The 21,294-nt window shown below is 60.3% G+C and overlaps 3 protein-coding genes across 3 annotated transcripts; 1 reads left to right on the top strand and 2 right to left on the bottom strand.

Annotated features, from left to right (window-relative positions):
- The first annotated feature begins 1,116 nt into the window (after window positions 1-1,116).
- On the top strand, window positions 1,117-6,514 carry LOC128978394 (mucosa-associated lymphoid tissue lymphoma translocation protein 1-like). The gene is given in 17 exon segments (XM_054396289.1): window positions 1,117-1,253; window positions 1,451-1,617; window positions 2,199-2,329; window positions 2,442-2,599; window positions 2,887-2,950; window positions 2,952-3,065; window positions 3,226-3,322; window positions 3,451-3,498; window positions 3,593-3,628; window positions 3,891-4,094; window positions 4,235-4,412; window positions 4,699-4,773; window positions 5,184-5,311; window positions 5,386-5,532; window positions 5,793-5,950; window positions 6,047-6,181; window positions 6,260-6,514. Coding segments are annotated over 17 exon segments (2,232 nt in total).
- Window positions 6,515-9,643: 3,129 nt separating this feature from the next.
- RAX2 (retina and anterior neural fold homeobox 2) lies at window positions 9,644-12,066 on the bottom strand. The gene is made up of 2 exons (XM_054396287.1): window positions 11,824-12,066; window positions 9,644-10,087 (listed from the first exon to the last, which is right to left on the bottom strand). The coding sequence occupies exons 1-2, from the start codon at window positions 12,064-12,066 to the stop codon at window positions 9,644-9,646; spliced, it is 687 nt and encodes a 228-aa protein (XP_054252262.1).
- Window positions 12,067-19,743: 7,677 nt separating this feature from the next.
- On the bottom strand, window positions 19,744-21,155 carry LOC128978289 (complexin-3-like). Its single transcript, XM_054396106.1, is given in 4 exon segments — window positions 19,744-19,956; window positions 20,300-20,387; window positions 21,020-21,119; window positions 21,122-21,155. Coding segments are annotated over 4 exon segments (435 nt in total).
- Between the last annotated feature and the right edge of the window lie 139 nt (window positions 21,156-21,294).

Raw genomic sequence — 21,294 nt, 5'->3', positions numbered from 1 at the left:
GGTTGTCTGGGTTGGCAGCTGCACTGCCTGCCTGCTGCGACACAGGAAATAGTGGAGGGAAGCAGAAGTGGTGTGCTGGGGCGGGGGTGCTGCAGGAGATCTTGGCCTGAACCCTCACTTCCTCTGCGTGGGGCTCAGTGTGCACTTCGGAGCTGACAGGGCTCGGGCCGGGACAGATCCAGTGGTGAGTGCCCTGTCTCCACCATGCCCATCCTGCAGTTTTCCCTGCCTTTGCCACACCCCAGCATGTTTAGACCCCCAAATCTAGCAGCAGGGGGGAGCACCTGAGACCCTGTCCTCTGTCTCAGAGCCCCCTGCTTTTGGATGAGTGTTGCCCAGACATGATGGATGGGTTGGTCCTGGGGCTGAACACCAATCCAGGGTGGGTTGCTAGGGAGGAACCTGAGGGAAGAAGGAGGGAGCCCATCCCTAGGTGCTGTCCCCATTCTGGGGTATTTCATGCCACTCTCCCCTCACTGCCAAAGCTTTTGCCAGGGCCACGGGGAGCTGAGGCAGGTCCCATTCCCAGGACCCCCATGTACCCTCCCCTGTGCACCATGTGGGCTCCTCGTGGCTCAGTAGGGCTCATGCTGGCTCCAGAGCCACCACCCAGAGGCCTGGCAATGCCAGGGAGGCTGCTGCTGTCCCATTGGGGTCTCTGTCAGGATAGAGGCCCCCAGGCAGCCTTCAATGATGGGTCCTGTTCTCTCTGTCCTTCAGATGGATGGGGAAGGGGACAGGGAGCATTCCCCCTTTCCAGTTCCTTGGACCCCATCATGTCTGATCACCAGGCTGGTGTTGCATGCCCAAGGCCAAGGGAGCAAGAGAGGTTCCCTATGCTGCTGTCACAGCTCTTGTCCTGCAGGCATGGGGGGGATCTTATGGCACTCTTGGCTGGCTGCTGGTGGCCAGGTCCCAGCACTTCCCCTGGGAGGCCAAACCCCTGCCAGGCTCCTGCGCGGGGGTGACTCAGTGCTGGTGAGCTGACACTGGTGGCTCTGCGGTGCCATCCTGCACAGAGCCACAGCAGCACCTGGCAGTGTCCTGTGGGGCACAGGCATCTGTCACCCGCTGACAGCTTGTCCCCTCCATGTCCCCAGGCAGGGCTTGGACAGGATGGGGGACTGGGGCATGCCCATCAGCTCGCTGAGTGAGGAGGTGGTGGCACAGCTCTGCGAGGTGCTGGATAACGCTGGGCGGGGCTGGCGCCGGCTGGCCGAGGTGGCCGGGCTGGAGAAACGCTTCAAGTGCAGGTAGGGCTGGGGGGCATCTCTAGGGGGCTGCATCCAAATGGGTGACAAAATGCATGTGGACACAGCCCTGCCATGGGCTGAGCCAGAGATGTGTGTCCTCAGCCACCCCATGGTGGACTCAGCTTGAGCTGGGGGCACTGCCAAGTCCCCTGGCAGGGGTCCCCATCCTCCCTGGGGGCACTTGGGGTGTCTTGCAGTGCAGAGGAGCTGGAGATGTGCTCGCTGAAGGTGCTGGAGCCCCAGGGCAGCCCCACACAGTGCCTCCTGCAGCTCCTGGCTGAGCGTGACTGCAGCCTCAAGTACCTGCTGGGCTGCCTGGAGAGGATGGGGCACAGGCAGGCCTGCCAGGTTCTCAGCAGTGCTGGTAGGGATGAACAGCAGGGTCCCATCAGGCCTGGAGAGGGACATGGGGGCACAACAGCTCAGCATAAAGAAAACAGGGGCAGATGAGGAGCAGCTCTTCCTGCTGCCAGCAGAGCCCTAGGCAGGGTGGGATGTGATGGATGCAGTACATGGAGGTAGGACAGGAGGTGGTGTGATGGGAGGTGGGCAGCGGGATGTGGTGGGCCAGATGAGATGAGACAGGACAGACTTGGACAGGTTGTAGTGGGACAAGAAGGCATGGAATAGGGTAAGGTGGGATGGGACAGGACAAGATCGGATGGAGCTGAGAGGAGTGGGGTTGGATAAGAGGGACCAGTATGAGATGGGGTGGAATGGCACAGAGTGGGACAAGGTAGGATGGTTGGGAAGGTTGGGACAGACAGAGGGATGGGATGGGATGGGATGGGATGGGATGGGATGGGATGGGATGGGATGGGATGGGATGGGATGGGAGAGGACAGGGTGTTGTGGGCAGGCATGGGATAGAGTATGATGGGATTGGATGGGATGGTGTAGGGTAGGGGTCTCAGCCAGCCCAGGCTGATCTCTCCTCACCCACAGTCCAGGACATGATCCACATCACAGTGCAGCCAGAGTCACAAGTAGTGACAGAGGGGACACGAGTGTCCTTGACCTGCTGGGCAAGTGGTCCACCCGGACTTGTGTACCAGTGGTTCTGTGGGAAGCAGGAGGTGAGATCCTGCTGTGCCACATCAAGCAGGGCCCCAGGACCCTGTCTGTGGCAAGGGCACCCAGATGGGTGGGAAGAAGCCCTCAATTCCATGGCCTGCTCCCATCTTGTAGGTGCCTGGTGCCGCAGGCCCAGAGCTGGTGATTGACACAGCCATGCTGCTGGGCCAGCCTGAGTGGTACATCTGCAGGGTGAGCTGCGGGGCCACCTTTGCCTTCTCCAGGTGGGCCCACATCCAGGTGGAGAAGAGCAGCAGCCCCATGTCAGGTGGGTCCCAAGGGCTGGCATCCCTGGCCTGGCACCTGTGGGGCACTGCTTGCCCTCTTGGGACTAGTGTGGCTCCCATAGGGCATCACTTGGCCTGTTGTGCTCTGGCTCAGCCACAAGGGCTTGCTGGGGTAACAGTGCTCAAGGAGGAGATGAATGCCCTGTGTCTTCCTTGGCTCATGCAACCCATGGGTGCCAGGGCCTGTAAGGAAGGGACCTGGGGCCTGGAAGCAACTCCTTGGAGTCCTGCTGTGGCTGGGTGTTGAATTTGCTGCCCTGTCCCCTCCCCAGCCAGTGGTTACTGCCCCACCATGGCAGGGCTGCAGATCCTGCGGCAGCCACAGCCGTGCCGCCTGGCTGAAGGGGACACACTGGCACTGGAGTGCAGAGCCATTGGCAACCCCCCCCCACAGTACCAGTGGTTCAGGAACCAGTGCCCTGTGGAGGGTGCACAGGCACCCCGGCTCCAGGTACGGTGGGCCCCTCAGCATGGTGTGGCATTGCATGGCATGGTATGGTTTGGCATTGCACAGCATGGCATGGCTTGGTTTGGCATGGCTTGGCATGGCATGGTTTGGCATGGCACAGCATAGTACACCATCCCAGATGCCTGCCATGTACCACTGGCAGGTGAAGCTGGTGACAACAGCTGAGAGGGGCAGCTACTCCTGCCATGTGTTTAACCTCTTCCACGAGGTGTGGAGCCGGGAAGTGGACGTGGAGATTGGTGAGGGCCCTGCATAAACCTCCATGGCTCCCCACCCCGTGTGGCCCTCCCTTGCCTGCCCGGTGGTTTTAGGGGGCTCCAGTCCATGCTGGGGGTGGTCATGTGGCTCTCTGACCCCTTTGCTGCAGGCCCACGGCTTTTTGCTTCTGGAGGCTCCTGGCAGGAGGGGGATGGAGGTAGGTGGTGGCAGAGGGGACAGGTCCCTGCTGCTCTGCTTGCCATGCTTCCCAGACACCGTGGGGCTGCAGGGAGGTGTTCCTCTTTTTCCAGGCTCCCCAGAGTGCAGCAGCCTTGGCCAGCTGTATGGTAAGAGCCTGTGCAGGAGGGGTTGGTGGTCCTCTGGGGCTGTGACCGTCCCTAGCATCACCACTGGCACCCCACAAGGCTTTGCTCGGCCAAGGGTGCTTTGGGTGCAGCACACCAGGGAGAGTGAACCAGAGAGGCAGGGATGACACAGGGTACCCAGGGACAGTGACACCAGCCACAACGAGGTGTCACCTCCGTGGGATGAAGATAGTGGTGACAGCAGAAGTATCTGGCTCAGTGCCTCCCCCTCCTGTCTCCGCAGCCACCGACAAAGTGGCTCTGCTGATTGGCAACATGCACTACCTGCACCACAAGCAGCTGCGGGCCCCCATGGTGGATGTGCATGCCCTCAGCACCCTGCTCCGCCAGCTCGAATTCAAGGTGGTCTCCCTGCTGGACCTGCGCAAGGCTGAGATGCAGATGGCTGTCAACGAGTTCCTCCTGCTCCTCGACAAGGGAGTCTACGGTGTGCAGCAGCTGCTGAGGCAGCTCTGGCTGGGGCGGGCGCCGGGGGGGTTGTGCTGCTGGGGTCTTGGAGAGCAGCTGGGCAAGAAGCAGGCACTGGCAGGTCAAGGGATGCCAACTGCTCTCCACCTCTCCTGCCAGGTTTGCTCTACTACGCTGGGCATGGTTATGAGAATTTTGGCAACAGCTTCATGGTGCCCATCGATGCACCCAGCTCCTACACTTCTGCCCACTGCCTGTGTGTGCAGCAGGTGCTGCAGAGCATGCAACGGCGCCACACCGGCCTCAACATCTTCCTGCTTGACATGTGCCGCAAGAGGTGACCCACCCCTGGCCACCACCTGGGCACACCCTGCCACTTAGGGAGGTCCTGGCACTGGGGTGCCCCTGGGTGCTGGTTTCTGTGGCAGCAAAGTAGAGATCCCTGAGGGCCCATTCAAACCCTCTGACTTTGTCTGGCTACCCCAAAGTGTCACAGCCCCAGCTGAGCCAGCAGGAGCCACAATGTGTGGGCAGAGGGACACAGGGCAGGGCCCAGGGTGTCTTGTGGTGAGTTCTGAGGGGGTGGCAGGTCCCAGCTTTGCCCAGTGGCACTTCTCTTGCAGGAACCTCAACGATGACGTCATCCCACAGGTGGAGGCACTGCAGGTCACAGCCAATATCGTCTTCGGCTATGCCACGTGGGTGTCCTCCCCACCACCCCCAGCATGGGCAGAGGGCATTCCTGCCTCAGGGCAGGGCTGGAGCTCAGCCCAGTTCTCAGGTTTTCACACCTCTGGTCCCTCCGCTCAGTGCTGCTGGGCAAGTGGCAGCCCCCTCAGTCCTTCTTGGGGCAGGGAGATGCCCATGGCACTGCTCAGCTTTCAGCAGCAGCCACAGGAATTAAGCCCTGAGGCTTCTCCAGGGTGCAGACCTTTGGGCTAATGATGCTTTTGGCATCTGCTCACGGCTCCCACCTCTCCCAGCATGGTTGATGGGAGCAGGTAGAGCTTTGGCTCTGGCTTCTGCAGGGCTGTCAGCCCAGTGGGGGCTGGTTCCCAGGGCAGTGACACAGCCCACGATGGAGCCGACTACTGCCTTGTCCCCACAGGTGTGCAGACGCCGAAGCTTATGAGCTGAGCCAGGGCGAGCTCTCCAATGGCATCTTTGTCACTTTCCTCAAGCGCTGGCTGCTGGAGGATGAGAAGATTACAGTGCTGCTGGACAAGGTGGCTGAGGGTAAGTAGGGATCCCGCAGCAAGGGACAGCGACCCCTTTGGCAGCCCCCACCACCCGCTCCATGCCCCCTGCAGACATGGGCACGCTGGAGATCACACGGGGCCGGCAGGCACTGGAGCTCCGCAGCAACCTGTCAGAGAGACGAGCACTGACGGACCCCATCCAGCCTCCAGGCCAGGATGAGTCATCCGCCAGGAACCTGCAGTGGGCCAAGGCTCATGGTGAGAGTCCAGCACAGCCATCCTGCCTGGAGCTGGCAGTGAGGGGCGAAGTGCTGAGTTGCAGGGAGAGGTGGCAGGCAGCATATGCTGCGTTTCTCCCACCCTGGAGGAGAGAAATCACCAGCACAGAGCTGCCAGCCTGGCAGGAGCATCAAGTTGGCATTCCTGCTAGGGTGACCCCAGTGATCACCTTGCCCCTGGGTGCAGCCCAGCTCCAAGCACCTGCAGGTGCCAGCCATGTGCCCTCTGTGCATTCCTAGTACTGCCGCAGAGCCGGCACCTGCGCTTTGAGTGTGGTGTCTGTGTGCAGCTTGGCTTCGCTGCAGAGTTCTCCAACATCCTCATCATCTACACTCGTGTGGTGGCCATCCCCAGGGACATCGCCAGGTGTGAGGCCAGGCTCACAGACATGCCCCAGGTGGGAGAGTGTTGCTGCAGCCTGTGCTCTGACCATGCCAGGGAATGGGTGGGGATGCTCATGGTGGCTTCCATGGCTGGATGCTGTCTGTGGCAGGAGCTGGATGTGGACCTGAAGTGCACCAACAAGGAGAGTGCAGAGGAGGTGGGCAGCCCACTGGCACCCACCTGGAGCCTTGGCTGCTCCTCCTGCTGCCTCTACAGCCGGCTCTGTGGCTTGCAGAAACTGCGGGTAAGAGCTGTGCTGGGTGATGGGGCACAGCATGGCCACAGCCCAGGACAGTTGCCCATGCTGCTGGTGTCCTTGCAGCAGGAGCTGGCATTCACCGTCTGCCTGCAGTATCGCTACCATGGCATGGATGACTTCATGGAGGAGAGGCAGAAGGTGAATGTGGGGAAGCCTCTCATCGCCAAGCTCAATCTGCAGCTGGCAGCCTCTTCATCACCACCTGGCAGCCCTCTCTCTATCTCTCCCCTGGGGAGCTGGGGGGCAACGAGTAGCTCCTGGGTCAACACTCCTGAGGAGAACCTGACCCCTGAGGTCCCCAGCTCCCACACGCTGTAGAGGATATCGACACTGCAGTTCCGTGGGGCCAAGTTTATCCTGCCAGGGGGCCAGAGGCTGGATGTGGCAAAGGTAACATATGCAGAAGTGGGCACCAGGAGGGGGTGAGCTCCATCCTGGCTTGTGCCAGGGGTTTTGGGTCTTGGTGCATGACATGGCTGGGACCCTTGGCACACGGGACTGCAACTCAGTGCTGCCCCCTGTACACAGCATTGTCATTGCAGGTACAGAGATTACCAGGCCCATGTTCCCTGGCACAGAACTGCCAGCCTCACATGACCTGGCATGGCAGTGCTAGCCCCATACACCAGGACAGTGCCACCACCATGTGCCCAGGACACTGCTAGCTCCATAACTCTGGACAGTGACAGACCTATAAACAGAGCACTGCCAGCCCCATGTCTCCTGGCATGGCAGTGCCAGCCTTGTATCCCAAGTGGGTGTCAGCGCCACATGCCAGGACACTGCCCAGCAGCCTGGGGGGCAGAGTGCCCAGACCCCACAGCTCAGCTGACACGAGGCGTCACGCTGGGGCAGGGCTGAGCTCGTTCAGGCCTAGGAGAAATAGAGAGAAATAAGAAGATTAGGGGGAAAATCCCGCGGGAGGAGATTAGAGGGGGTGGGAGTGGGAGGGCTCCTGCTCCACCACCAGGCTGGGAGAACTCCTCAGTTTCCCCTAGTTCTCCTAGCAGCACCCAATTCTCCCAGTACAACTCTAGGTGCTGGACTGTGCCATCTCTGCCTGGGCAGTGAGCGGTTTCAGAAGAGGCCTGGGGTCTAGAGAGGAAAGCTTCTGGGATTTGTCCCCAAAGCACAGCCCCTCATGGTGGCTGATGTGTGCTCCACGGGGTCTCTGCTGAGGCAAGCGCAGGGGGCAGCACGGGACGCTGAGCGATGCTGCGGCTTTTCCGCTGGGCAAGGAGGGGTTCGGGGCAGAGAGGCTGCGTTTGGCTGCTTCACGCAGGGTGCAGCCCCAGGGTACCCGTGGGGGCGAGGGACAACCGATCCTTCTGGCGGGAGTACCCCGGCACCCCCCTCACGATGCCCTGGGCCGTGCCAGTGCCACCCCATGCTAATCAGACCATTTAAATCATTTGCAGTCCCCCCAGTCCCAGGAGCCGCATCCTCTGCCCGGGGCCTCTCGGCGCCCTCGCTCTCGGGCGCCGGTTGCGGGGCTTGCGGCGGGGGGGGGGGGGGGGGGGGGCGCGAAGGCAGCTCCCTCGCCCCAATTAGGCTCCGATCAAACAGGTCGGGGGGTGCCGAGCTTCCCGCCCCCGGCTTTTGTTGGCGCTCGGGAGGCCGGGGGTGCCCCGGGCTGGCGCCAGCCCCGGCGGTTGTGTCATGCGAACGGCGCAGCCCTATTGAGCGGCGCCCCCCCCCGCCCCAAGCCCCATTACTTCCGCGGCCCTTGCTGCTTTATTTGCCCGCTGCACGCCTCGGCCCCGGCCCATTAGCCGGGCTGGACAGCCGGGGGAACATCGATTATGCGTTTAATGAGTTGTTAAAGGTTTAATTGTCACTAACGAAGCAGACGAGCAGCAGCAGCCGGGGGACGGGGGACAAGAGGAAGGGTCTCGCTGGGGTCACTGCCTCGCCCGGCCCAGCGGCATCCCAGCAGGTCCCGCCCGACCCCCGGGGCTGTGGGGACTGCAGGGCCTGGCCCCGCGGCTGTGGAGCTGCGCTGAGACCTCGCAGGGGATGGCGGTGCGGGCACCGAGCCCGGCCGGGCCTGTGCGGGGCCATGGGGATGTGGTGGGGCCGGGGCTGCCCCCGCCGTGCCCCGGGCTGTGGCTGTTAGTCCGAAGCAGGACGATTTTCTGGGAAACGTCTCGTTTTGGTGGGGGAAAGTCAGCACTGCCTGGCTTCCCCAGAGGCCTGGGGCACACAAGGACACCCCAGGAACTTGGGGCAGACGACGGAGTCTTTGGTGCTGAGCCCCTGTGCTTCACCGTTCCAGCTGTGCTTCAACACCCCAAAGCCACTGTGAGCTCAGCTATCTCCACCAGGCTCTGCTGACCAGGGCCACCACTGTGGGGGTGCAGGTGACACTGGCTGTGCCTTGAGCCAGTGGGTGGGCAGGGTTACCTCGGGGGTGTAGAGCCACTCTGGGCACCCCCAGGGACATGGCACCTTGCCACCACCACCCTGCTCCCACCTGGCAGGAACCACTGTTCCCTTGCTGTGAGGACCCCAGGGCACCTATCTGGATCCTTCCTTGTGCTAACCCCAGCCAGGGGCTGTGGGGATCCTCACAGCACAATTCTGGCAGCTTTGTGCCACCAACATGTAGCAAGGTGGACACCACTGGGCAGCACTTAGGGCAGGCAGGCGGCAGGCACAGCCCTCGGGGATGGCCAGGCAGATGCCACTGAGGACGTGGTGCAGCACAGAGCTGGTCCCAGTCCTCAGCTGCAGCTGGATCTGGTTGCTTGTGCCAGGATCCAGCCTCACACACAACATCCTCTTGGAAAGCTCCTTCCCAGCAGAACCTTGACAACCTCAGACAGCAGTCAGGGCCCTGGCAGCACCCACGTCCAGCAGCACCCAACTCCAGCAGGCAGAAGCCATTCAGCTTATCTCTTTACTCAGGATACAACTGTCTCCTTGGGACTGGCACAACCAGTGTCATGCCCCAATGCAGCTAAAAAAATCCCACCAGGTCCTCCCTATGAAACTAGAGCTTTTCTGTTCAGTTTTGTTCAAATCTGCAGCATTAAAAAAACAAAACAAAACAAAAAACAAACAAATAAAAAACAAAAAAAAAAAAAAAAGGAAAGGGAAAGAGCCTGAGGAAAGGAGGTGTCCGACTGCAAATGGTGGGTGGCCCAGCAGCAGGGTGGGATGCCCAAGCCTTGGCCAGATCCTCAGCCTGGGCTGGTGCCTCGGCAAGGCAGAGAGGCCATGAGTGACTGCCCCGTGGTGGGGTCCCACCAGCACCTTGTGTCCCTCCACTGACAGTGAAAGCACTACCTTCTACCTTTGCAGAAGGAAGATGCAGACTGGCATCCCTGCTCTGTGCCCGGTTTGATCCTACTGAGCATCTCACTGTCACCCCCTCGCCCGCCCCAGGGCTGAGCCGGTGCTGGGGGGCAGGAGCCAGGGGCCAGAGAGGCTGGAGGGGAGTGTTCATCAAATGGGCTGCCAGGTCTTGTCAATGGTCTGAATATGCTCCTTAGCTTTCATGCGAAGCGAGGCGATGCTGGAGCTCCTCTGGTCCACCTCCTCCAGCGGGTACTTGTCCACAAAGGTGGTGCCACACTGGTAGGGCGTGGGGGCCATGGGCTGCATACCCTGTGCCATTGGTGGAGGGGTGTTGAGGAAGGAGTGCCCTCCGTATGGGGGCTGCAGGGCCTGGGGGGCTCCCATAAAGCCAGGGATGCTGTGGACTGTGGTGGCGCTGGAGATGGGGGACGTCAGCCATGGATCCAGTGGGAGAGAGTTGCTCATGGGCCCCACGTTGGGTGTCATGGGAGGCCGGTTGAAGGAGAGCACAGGGGTGTCATGGAGCTTCATGGAGCTGGCCTCCATCTTCTCCTGCCGCCTCCACTTGGCTCGTCGGTTCTGGAACCAGACCTGCAAGGAGAGAGCCAGAGTGAGCCCCACTGTGCCCAGAGGGTCCCTCTCAGGGGGCCTGTGTACTCTAAGTTGGGTGCTCTGTATGGGGAATTGTATCTGGTGTGGGGTGCGCTGTGTGTTGGGTCCCACGTGGTGTGCCCCATAGGGCTCCAGAAATGCCCAGCACACCATGCACCTTTGCCAAACTTTTCCCATAAACCCCAGAGATCTCCAAGGCATGGAAAGCTGCTCCACGGCCCTGCAAACATCCCTCCAGGCCTCAGGATAACATTATCTGAACATTATCTGGTAAAGGCTTTTAGAAGCCAAACTGCCACAGTTGCACCAAAATCCAGCAGGAATGAGAGGGACCAAAGCTAAGGCCAGCAGTGACATCTCACCCTGTGAGTGCTGCTAACTGGAGAGCTGGTCCCCATGTCCCCAGAGCCACCAGCAGCACAGGGCACAGGCCATCTGCTGTGCAGTGCAAAGGAGGAGTAAGGATGAACACCTAAACGGTGGAGGGGATGTGTCCTATGGGCTGACCATGGGTGTTGGTGGACACTGGACCACACTGATGCAAAACTTCTTGTCCAAAGATGAGGAATGAAACCACTAAAGGGTCCTGTAAGGAGCAGCTGAGGGAACTGGGGTTGTTCAGCGTGGAGAAAAGGAGGTGCAGGGGAGACCTTCTCAGACTCTACATTTCCTTGAAAGGAGGTTGGAGTGAAGTGGGACTGGTCTCATCTCCCCGGGAACAAGAGTTAGAATGAGAGAAAACAGCCTCAAGTTGCACCAGATTGGAAATGAGGAAGAATTTCTTCCTTGAAAGGATTGTCAAGCCCTGGGCCAGGCTGCAAAGTTTCCAGCCCTGAAGGGATTTAAAAGATCTGTAGTTGTGGTGCTGGGGGAGATGGTTTAGTGGTGACCTGGCAGTGTTGGGTTGGATTGGGCTCGATGATCTTTTCCAACCTGAATGATTCTGTCGCTCTCTGTAACCAGTTGTTGCTCAGAGATAGGAAAGATGTCCCTGTGGTCTGGGCCTCCCCAGAAAAAGGCTTAGTTTTCTTGGGCTGGAGCTGAGGCCTGGGAAACTCAGCCCATTTGTAAGGGAATTATTGCTTTACTTAGCTGTGGGTTTGTCACTTCAACTCCCTGATCCTTTCCCTTCTCAGTCTCAGCTCATCAGTACTAGGGACAGTGGGAAGCAGATTGGTGGCCCCCAGGCTCTACCCTAGGTTGCATCTTTCCCCCACAGAGCTTCTGCTTAAGCCCAGGGAATGAAACCTTCTCAACTCTGCCATCCTGATGGAACTGCCCTAGTCTGGCAAGCCTGAAATCCTCACATCCAGGAGGATCTTGTGCTCTTGTGGCTCTAAAGATCTGTAGTCACAAGTGGCTGAGGTTTGGCTTCTTTCCCATGGGATCAGCTGGAGGGATGGGAGCAGGCACCACTAGGAAGGGAAAGAAATCTCTGGAAACCATCTCCCTCCCCAAATGGAGCCTCTGGCATATGGGGGGAACTGGGACCTCATGGGGCAGGAAGGTTTAGTCCCTAAATCCCTTCTTTGGTTGTGGCAGGAGCTGGCTCTGTCTGGATGCTGCTTCCATCTGGAGCAGTGGGGAGGCTGAGGCGGAAAGCAAGGCATCAGTGGTGGAGCTGAGAGCAGAGCAAAGCTCTGCAGTGCTGGCATGGACCCTCTGCCACTGCCCAGGGGACAGAGCCGGCATGCTGGGGCCAGAAGGCAGCCTACCTGCACGCGGACCTCCGGCAGGTTGACCTTCATGGCCAGCTCCTCGCGGCTATAGACGTCAGGGTAGTGAGACTTCTCGAAGGCGCGCTCCAGCTCGTGCAGCTGGTAGGTGGTGAAGGTGGTGCGGTTCCTGCGGTGCTTCTTCTTGGGCTGCTCCTCCTCAGCGGCAGCTGCTGGAGTGCCCTCACCATCCCCTGGCTTCCGCAGCTCACCCAGGTCCCCTTCACACTTATTCAAGAACATGGTGGCACCTGCAAGGGCACCGCAGGGGTTAGCTGGGGCATGGGGACAGTGGCCCTCTGCAGCCCCAGGCTGGGGCTCGGTGGACAAGGGACAGACAGGAGGATGGGAGAGCCCCAGGAACAGGTTATGCAAAGGCATAATCCTCTCTGCTGCTGCAGTGTTATCCTGGGCCACAGTGTTCTGGGGACTGATCTGTGGTGCTGGGGACAGCTGCCCTGGGCACCCTGCTGCTGGGCTCCACTGTGAGATGCCCCCAGCCCACTGCACCCACCCAAAGCTGCTAGGAAAATGTCACCTGAAGTTGGGGATCCTATGAAAGTGCTGCCACCTACAACCAACCTGTCCTACCCCCTGCCCTAGCATGGAAGAGACCGACACCAAGTCATCTCCCTCCTTCCAGCCCAGCTCTTCTCCTCCAGCAAGTCTTTTCCATGGGCTACAAGTCCAGCCCTGAGCCAGTGGACAACCCAGTGTTGGTCCTCAAGCATGGCTGTAGAGTCCTAGCAGCATCCCCTGGCCTACAGCCCCTTAGCACTCTTACACAGCATTTTCAACCCTTGTGATGTTTCATCTTTAAGCTTTTTATCCAGCATCTGAAATCTTCCTGCAGTAGTTGCTGGGGATTAAGGATCCTTTTCTAGAGGGAGGATGCAGGCAGATGAGGAAATGGGGCAGGAAGCCACAATCTCTGGGGCACTTCTGCCAAGGGGAAGGTGCTGCGCTGCCCAGCCCTGCCAGCAGAAACTCACCCAGGTGGGTGTGGGGAGGGAAAGGAATGGTGATGAATTCTGGGAGGGATAAAGTGGGCATCCCAAGTGGGAGCATGCAGGGGCTGTGCCGGCTGGTGCTTAGGCTGTGCATGTGCTGGGTTGCCTGCGTATGGCATGCACAGGGAGTGCCGAGGCAGGCAGTGGGCAGGCAATAGGCAGGCAGTGGGCAGGCAGTGGGCAGTATGGGTTCAAGCAGCAGGTTGCAGCGGTTGTGTGGGCACAGGGATGTGTGCAGCTGCCGCTGCAGGCAGGCACGGGGCACTCAGGCTGCTCAGGCTGCCTGGGGTGCTCAGAGTGCTCAGGCAGGGTACTCAGGGTGCCCAGGGTGCTCCGGGTGGTGTGCAGTGAAGGTGTGGTGTGCTGAGCCTGGGGCGGAGGGTGTGGAGGTCTGTGCAGTGTGGGTGCAGCTCTGCAGAGCAGTTTGTGACACGTGCCTGCTGCCTGCAGTGTGTGCAGTAGGGGTGTAGTGCTCAGGGTGCAGTGTCTGTGCTGCATATGCACAGGACGTGTGTGTGCATTGTGTGCAGTTCATGTGCGGTGTGCATAGCTCAGTGCAGGGTGTGAGCACAGTGTGAATCCATGCCAGCAGCTGTGAGGACACGGTGCAGTGTCCTCACCATGCATGTGCTGCCTTTGTGTGCAGTGCACACATGGCATGCAGTGGAGGTGCTTGTGGCTTGTGCAGCACTCTCCATGCAGTGCAGTTCACACTGCATGCAGGGGAACAGCATGTGCAGTGTCTGTGCATGCAGCATGGGCAGTGGGTGCCCAGTTCCTGCCAGTGCTGGCACCTCTGCAGCATTCTTGGGTGTGTGCCATGTGTGCAACATGTGCAGGACAGTGGGCACAGCATGCACAGCACAAGCAGTGCAAGCCCAGGGGCCATGTGTGCAGTGGACAGATAGGTATGCAGTGTGGGTGTGGTGCCAGCATGTAGGGCTTTGGGAGTTGCTGGTCCCTGAGATGTGCTGCTGCCCCTCACCAGCTGTGGTGCAGCCCCAGGGGCTCTGGCTGGCTCCAAGCCTGGCCCTGTGGCTGCAGGGGGACTGCAATCTTGGGGTGCCTTAGGGGGCACCCCAAGCCAGGGCAGGGGTATTGGATGCTGCAGCATGGGGTGCCCTGAGGGAGGGGTAAATGGGTGATGGGGGGAGCAGGGGCCCTGTTGTTGCTGTGTGAGCATTGCAGTGTGTCCTGGGGCTGGGGACATGGGGAGGGGATGGAGTCCCCTGCTGCCACCTCGCTCTCACTCACCTGCTTCTCATTTGTGCAGCTCTGCACCTGCAAGGAGAAGGGAGAGGGGGTGAGCACCCAGAGCACCCTGATTCCCTGCCTGGGCCATCGACTCCCTGGGCATCCCAGCACCACATCAGGGCCCCTAGCTGCCCCAGGGGAATGTCCGACAGCCCCATGGAGGGGCTGGGGCTGGAGGATGGGAATCAGGGAAAACTGGGGCAATGGGAACAGGTGAGATGTGCACTGGGGGGCATGGGCAAGACAGGCTGCTGGGGTGGGGCTGGGGAAGAGGGAGAAGAGAAGATGTGGGGCAATGGAGGGTGACAGGGACAAGGTGTGGTGATGGAGATCAGCGCCAGGGCTGAAGGCAGCCTCCATCATCGTCCCACTCTGACCCCATCTGAAATCAAAGGAGGCTAAAAACTGCTGGGAAGCAGAGCAAACCCTGCCATGGGAGCAGGAGTGAGGCAAAGAACAGCAAAATAACCATCAGGTGAGACCTGGAGCCGGACGGCAGCACCAGACCTTGCGTGATGGGGCTGGGGTGAGAGCCACACCACCCTACCCAGTTCTGCCTTAGCCTGGCCATGGGCATGGATGTCCCTGGGCATGGAAGAGGGGACCCCAGCACGGGTGGGCTGCAGTATGTTGGCATTGGCCACCCCATATGGCCACCCCATAGTCCTCGTCTGCCAGAGCCGGCCCAGGGATCCCAGAGCCTTCGCTCACGGCATTTTGGGAATGCTGCCTCGAACGGGCAGTGCTGAGCGAGCACGGCAGGCAGTCCTCCCTGCTGCCGTCGGACATTTTTCTGTGGCTGCTGTCATCCCGACAGCAACTTTGGGGTTTAAGCCCTTAAGCTTTAAAATTGTGTTGGGAGTCACAAGGACCTGAAGGCTCGGGAGGGTTCCCCGCCTCCCTCTCTCCCTTCCCCCCCCTTTCCCCATCTACTCCACTTCCAGACCAGTGGTTTTCCTGCAGGGACTGTCAGCCACGGGGGGAGGGGAGGGGAGGGCTGCTGTTAAAGACACCCGAAAAGGCAGCAGAAATGGCATCGAGCTCTGGTTGAAGTGCGTAAAAAAATTCAGTGTCCAGGTGCCAGAAAGCAGCAGAGCAGCAGTGAGGACCAGTGACCTCGCCCAGCAGCGGAGGACGAGAGGGCGACAGCCAGGGGACAGCCCCATCTTTGGCTAGGTCCCATTTTCTTACTTCAGAAGTCCCTCCGGGTGCCAGGATTCGGCCCCCTGGGCTCGGCCCCCCGAGTCGGGCTGTTGGCAGTGGCGGGTGCGGGCAGTGGGGAGCGTGGGTGGCTCCTGTCCTCCCTCCCCAGGTGTAAATCACAGCAAGTGACGCTGGTGGGTGCCCGGCACCTGGCACCCGCCACCCGCTCCCAGGGCTCCAGGGAAGGCTGCCAGCCCCGGCCCCACCCGCTCCCTTTTTCAGCATCTTCCCCCGGTGCTTCCTCCCGAAGTGGAATAAAACGGCGTTACCTGCTGGGCACAACTCGGCTTTTCCAGGAGTATTTAACTTTGCCGGCCCCTCCTGGGAACCAAACAAGCGGCTCAAGCTCACCAATCTCGCAGCTTTGGCAGCCAAAGTTGCCTCTAGTCTTCTTATTTGTCACAGAACCACCGTGCTAAGGCTCCGGAGAATCTTTATTTAGTGTTGCAGATGTCACCAAGGCACCGCAGATTGGAAATGAGTCCAAAGGATTAAGACAAGGTTATTAATTGGAGGCCTTCCCCTTTAAGAATGATTGACAGTTACTTTCTGGACAAGTAATTGCTCTAAATGTCCCCCCAGCACGGGTCCGGGGGGGTGGCGGCGGACAAAGCCCCGAACTGCCTTCCCCACTCAGATTGTCTCCCCACAAAGGCGTCCTGCTGGAGTTTGCCTTGTAATCCCCTCATTACGGGCGAGGAAAAAGAATTAGAAACAGGGGGAGCGGAGAAGAAAGGCCGGGGCCGTGGCGGGGAGGGAGGAGAATTTCCTTCGGCTGCGAAGGCTCTGCCTTGGGGCTCGGGTCCGGGGCAGGCACCCCAAGCCCCGGTGGGATGGGGATGCTGCAGTGGGTGTCATCGCTGCCGGATGGGGATGTGAGCCTGGGGGTGGCCTCAGTGACGGCGTGTGTGGCCCTGTGGGCTTTGGAGGATGCTGGCTGCAGAGTCCTGCCTGCGTGAGAACCAGGGACAGGCAGCGATGGGCACTGGGTGTAGGGACAGGGATGGAGATCGGGCATGGGGTCCAAATGTGGGGAATACCCATAGGGACCAGGCATCCTGAACAGCACTGGGGACCTGGTATGGACCAGGGGTAGCTGACCAGGCAGGGGGACCAAGTGTGGGGACCAGCCATGGGAGCAGGCATTGGGCACCCTGTCCATGGGACCAGGTGAGGTGATAAATCATGGACATGGAACTGAGTGTGGGGACTGGGCATGGGGACACCGTGGGGAGCAGCTGCCAGGGTACAGCCTTGGGGATCTGTCCCTGGGCACTGTCCATGGGCCCTGGATGTGGGGATGTGGGGATGTGGGGCAGAGGCAGCCAGGCTGGGAAACAGAAACACACCCCCCCCCCTCCTCCCTGCTGCCCTGGGGACCCCAGCATGGGGACTAGGAACAGTGCAATGGGGGTTCTAGGGAGCTCTGAGTGGGGTGTGCTCAGTTCTGTTCCAGGGTGAGTTTTGTCCTCTTCTGTCTCTGTTCACTTTTACTATCTCCCAAAAGCCTCTTCCTGCCACCTGCAAAAGCTGCCACCCCCAGCCATCACCTCAGCTTCCTCCCACTCGCTTCCTCTCCCTGCCACAGTTCCCCTTTCAGGTGGCAAATGTCACCAGGGGACTTTTTTTGACCCCTCCCACCCTGTGCTGGGTGGCTGCTGGGCCCATGTAGGTCTGTACCCTCCCCCCACCAAGGATGGTGCCAACAGGGCTCCACAGCCACCTCTGTGCCCCAGTTTGGGCCTGAGGCCATTTCAGCTTCACACATGCTCCATTTGACCCCACTCTGGGGACAGCATGACACTGTCTTGAGGGTGGCATGCCACCAGCTCAGGGACAGCATGCCACCACCCTGGGGACACACTGGAATCACTCTGAGATAGTATAACATGACCATGGGGGCAACACAGCCCCTGTGAATAGGGTGACATCCCCATGCCATTCAGTGCTGCCAGGGCCCCACCTGCAGCAGGGCAGTGTAGGGGTTGTCGCCTCAGGGGAATGTTTGGAGACATCCCTAGGAACAGGGATTGTGTGGGGCCAGGGATGCAAGTGGGCATCTGGCCCTGCTGCTCCCACTTGCCTGGGGTCAGTATTTGTGCCCACACCATGGCAGGTGCCAGAGCTGGGTGTCCTGCTCCAGTGGCCCTTGGATGCTTCCTCCAGAGTGCTGCCTGCCCGGGTGGGCATGGGGAGGTGTCGCCATGCCAGGGCTGGTTTTAGGGGCAGGGGCTGCCTGGCTGCCTGGCTGCCTGGCTCTGGTGTTGCCCATGGGCAGTGTGCTGCTCCTGCTGACAGCCTTAAGGTGTTGGCTTGCCTGGGGGGAAGCCAGCAGGCTCATTTGCCAAATGATTATAATTGCCTTTTAGGAGCAGATAGCAAATTGATTTGCTTCCTCGTCCAAGGCTCGTAATCACTTCATCACTTTAAAATATTAATGCTATACTTCTTTGCTAGTTTCCCAATTACCCTAATTGAAGGCAAATTGGTTAAGAAGGTGCAATGCAGAGTATCAGGGGGTTTAGTTCACTCAAATGACAGTTTTAAACCTCCCTAATCCTATTAGCAGGCAAAGCTGCTAACGCTTAGAGACGCTGTGTCAGCTTACTGGGATGGTGGGGCCGGAGGCGGGGGTCGGGCCGGGGGGCGGCCGAGGGCCACCAGTCTCACGTGACCAGCTCGGCCTGGGATTTATCACTTTTTTAGTTCATTAAGAGGCCTTGAGCAGGCGGGGAGGCAGCAGGGGTGACCCAAAAGGGTACTGAGTGGGAGGCAGGTGGCAGAGTGGGGGGGGTGGGGATGGGGGACAGACAGGACGATTAGCCAAGGAGACCTGGTGGAGGGTCCTGACCCAAATCCCAAGTCAGTGCTGGGAGCCTTTGCAGAGCCCCACTGGGAGCACTGGGATCCAGACTGCCCATCAGGACAGGATGGGGCCCCAGTGCAGAGCAGGAATGAAGGAGCTGGGAGGTACAGGGTGTGTTTGGGACCTCAGTGTCACCATCCCAGTGGCTGGAGATCAGTGTTGAGCCCCAGCATTGGGGAAAGTGGGGATGTGGGATGGGAATGAGGCTGTGCTGGGTGGCTGCCACCCCATCAGGGACCTGGCCGGGATGGGGGATGTGGGAACGGCAGGGCCAGTGGGGATGGCAGGGCCAGCAGGGCAACAGAACATGAGGAAGCTTGCAGGTGTCCAGCCCTTTGGTGCCTGTCACACACGTCCTGGGATGCTCCAGCAGTCACCAGGCTCTTGACTGGTCCCTGGAAGGGTGAGTGCCCGAGGGGGGAACTGAGCACCTCAAGCACCCAGGGTCCTCCTTGCTCCTTGTGTGGTGACAGCAGTGAGTGCCATGGCAAAACTCCCACCGCACCTGTGCTGGATCCAGCTGTCTCCTCCCATCGCCACCGCCCGAGCCGTGGGCAGCGGAGCCGGGCCCGTCCCCACAGGCCTTTCCGGAGCAGATGGCCCCAGCATGGGGAGCCCGGAGGCGGCTCAGAACGTCCTTCCTTTCATGCGGGTGCAACGCGGCTCCCGGTGGCTCCCAGCGGCTCCCGGGCACATTTTACAAGGGTTCAGCGAGCTTAGTCCTCGGGGACAGGCGACTCAGGCAGATTAGACCTCACTAAAATAGGCAGGTATTAGTGATCTCAGCAGCCCCCAGCCTTCCGGCCCGCTGCCATTTAAGCTAGTGCCAGTGCCAGTGCCAGCACCAGTGTGGCTGCCGAATGCCCAGGAGCAGGGAGGAAATTCCCAGAGGGGCAAGAGGCACTGAGGCACCCCAGCTCCAGCCCAAGGAACCTTGCTGCCTGCTCAAGGATGTTGTGGGTGGGTTAAATGCTGCCAGACTCACCCCCACTCCCCTGCTGGTGTTACCCCCAGGGGATGGCATGGGTCGGGCACTGGGTCCCACTGGCACTGGTGTGCTGTCCCTGGGCTGCTGCAGAGGAAGGGATGGATGCAGCCAGTGAGTGTAAGGGTCTGGGTCCTGGCTTTGGGGCACATGGGGCAGCTCTGGTGCAGTGCTGTCATCGTGTGTTCCCCCCTGCCCAGGACAGAGTTCCTGCAGGCAAAGGGAAGAGTGCAGGAAGGCCAGAGTGTTGCCAACAAACACTATGTTTATTGAAGCAAACACTTTGTGAGGCCCCAGGGTGGGTCCTTGGAGTGATAGAGCATCAGGGACCACTGCCTGTCCATCTCAGGGCTCACACCAGGGGTACTGTGGGGAGGGGCTCAGATAGCAAGACCAGAGTGAACTCAGTCATCTTGCATCTTAGCACCCATCCAGTGCACCCCTTAAAGGTAACAGGGAATGGTTTGGGGGAGGAAACCCAGACCCAGCACATGGATTGGACCCCTCAGGTAGCAGTTCCCAGGACACCCTCATCTCATCACTCCTGGGCAGGCAGGAACTGAGCCCCAGTGCTGCTGCTGTCACCCCCGGCAGGGCTCCCGCTACATCAGGGAGCTCTTCTCCTTCACCCCCTCCACACCGCCCAGCGCACGGTCCCACAGTGCCTGCAGCTCCACCTCCCGCAGCTTCGTCAAGAAGGTGAAGACCCCGGTGTCGCCATCCTCCTCCTCCTCACCCTGCACCATGGCAGCCAGCTCTTGCGGCAGCTCTGCCGTGCCACCAGCCACATGCAGCTGGCCACCATCCCGCTCGTCCTGCACACGGGTGGGAGACAGCGTCAGGGTCGTCGGCATACTCAGGCATCCACCAGCTATGGGGCGGTTGGATGGTGAACAGGAGGTTCCTCAGGGCCAGTCAGGTGCTACGGGGGAGTGGGGTGCTGGGGGGACGTGGGGCTGTCTACCTTCAGCCTGGGGCCGTGGGATGGAGGCTGGCAGCAGATGGTGCAGGTGCAGACAGCAGCCATTTGCTGCCCTCTTCAGGAGCCATCTCCCATCCCAGGGACGTCCAGCAGCCACCGGGCCTGGGGCTGTCCCAGAGGATGGAGCATGCAGGGGAAGACCCCCGAGGTCTCGTCACGGGTGGGCTGCTCCTTACCTGGGCCAGATGGTACTTGTCCCGCAGGTGCATCCGCACGGCAGCCCGGCCTGCTTTCCTCTGTGCAAATGCCTTGTCCCGCTCGACCCTGCAGCAGCAGGCACCACAGTGACCCTCCCCGGGCTTCACCAAGCCCCCACCAACACCCTTCTGGCATTGCCCTGGTCCTCCAGCAGCACAATGGGTGTGCCAGCTCTGGGCTGGGGCAGGAGGAGAAGGGGATGCAAAGATCCATAGGAGGGTTGCAAAGGGGATCAGAGGGTGAGGGCCACATCCTGCCTCTCCAGCCCCAGCACCCATTAGAGATGTTCAGTGAATGTGCCCATTGGAGGGACTTGCTCCTTCTGGGCCTCTCAGCTCACAGGTGTTGGGCTACTGGGTCCCCACAGTATCCAGTACCCAGGGAAGTGAGACCCTGATGCTGTGTCCCATGCTGTCACCCCTTGACTCCAAGGGTGATACCCACTGCTCCAGGGCACTGACACCCTGGGGTGTCCCTTGTCACCGACAGTGCACCAAACCACTGACTCAGCCCCATGCCAATACCCACAGGGACCTGCCACACTGTGGGGAGAGGCACCAAAGGGCACCCACTGTGCCCTTGTCCCTTGCCCTGGCTGCCTCCCTGTCCCTGGACCACCCTGGGAACAACCCATAGAGGGTGGTCCCGGTCCCAGTGAGTGGAGGACTGCAATGGCCCTTGTGCCCCACAAGCCTTACTTCTCCTCCAGCAGCTGCCGCTGGTACTCCTCAAACTCCTCACAGGCCATGCCGTTGGGCAGGGTGCCCACCCTGCCATCCCTGGGGGGCCCCTTGGGTGGAAGCTCTTCAGGGCAGTCATGAAAAAGGAGGCCATGGGTGGGTGGCTGTGGCAGACTGTGCTCCACAGTGCCCAGCAATGCCGGGTCCCTTCCTGGGGCCAGCGCCTGCAAGGTCAGTGGGAGCGACTGCCCCAGGGGCACCGTGGATCAGGGGTGGATTAAAGCATTAGGAGG

This window comes from Indicator indicator, chromosome 36, assembly GCF_027791375.1.
Source record: "Indicator indicator isolate 239-I01 chromosome 36, UM_Iind_1.1, whole genome shotgun sequence".
Classification (NCBI taxonomy): Eukaryota; Metazoa; Chordata; class Aves; order Piciformes; family Indicatoridae; genus Indicator; species Indicator indicator.
The sequence above is the reverse complement of the archived record's forward strand: the minus strand, read 5'-3'. Positions and strand labels throughout refer to the sequence as shown.

Bases quoted from the DNA above. Each gene is read 5' to 3' on its own strand.
- RAX2 (XM_054396287.1), bottom strand. From the start codon at position 12,066: ATGTTCTTGAATAAGTGTGAAGGGGACCTGGGTGAGCTGCGGAAGCCA. The intron at 10,088-11,823 runs GTAGGCTGCCTT...CTCTCCTTGCAG, and splicing joins TGCCGGAGGTCCGCGTGCAG to GTCTGGTTCCAGAACCGACG.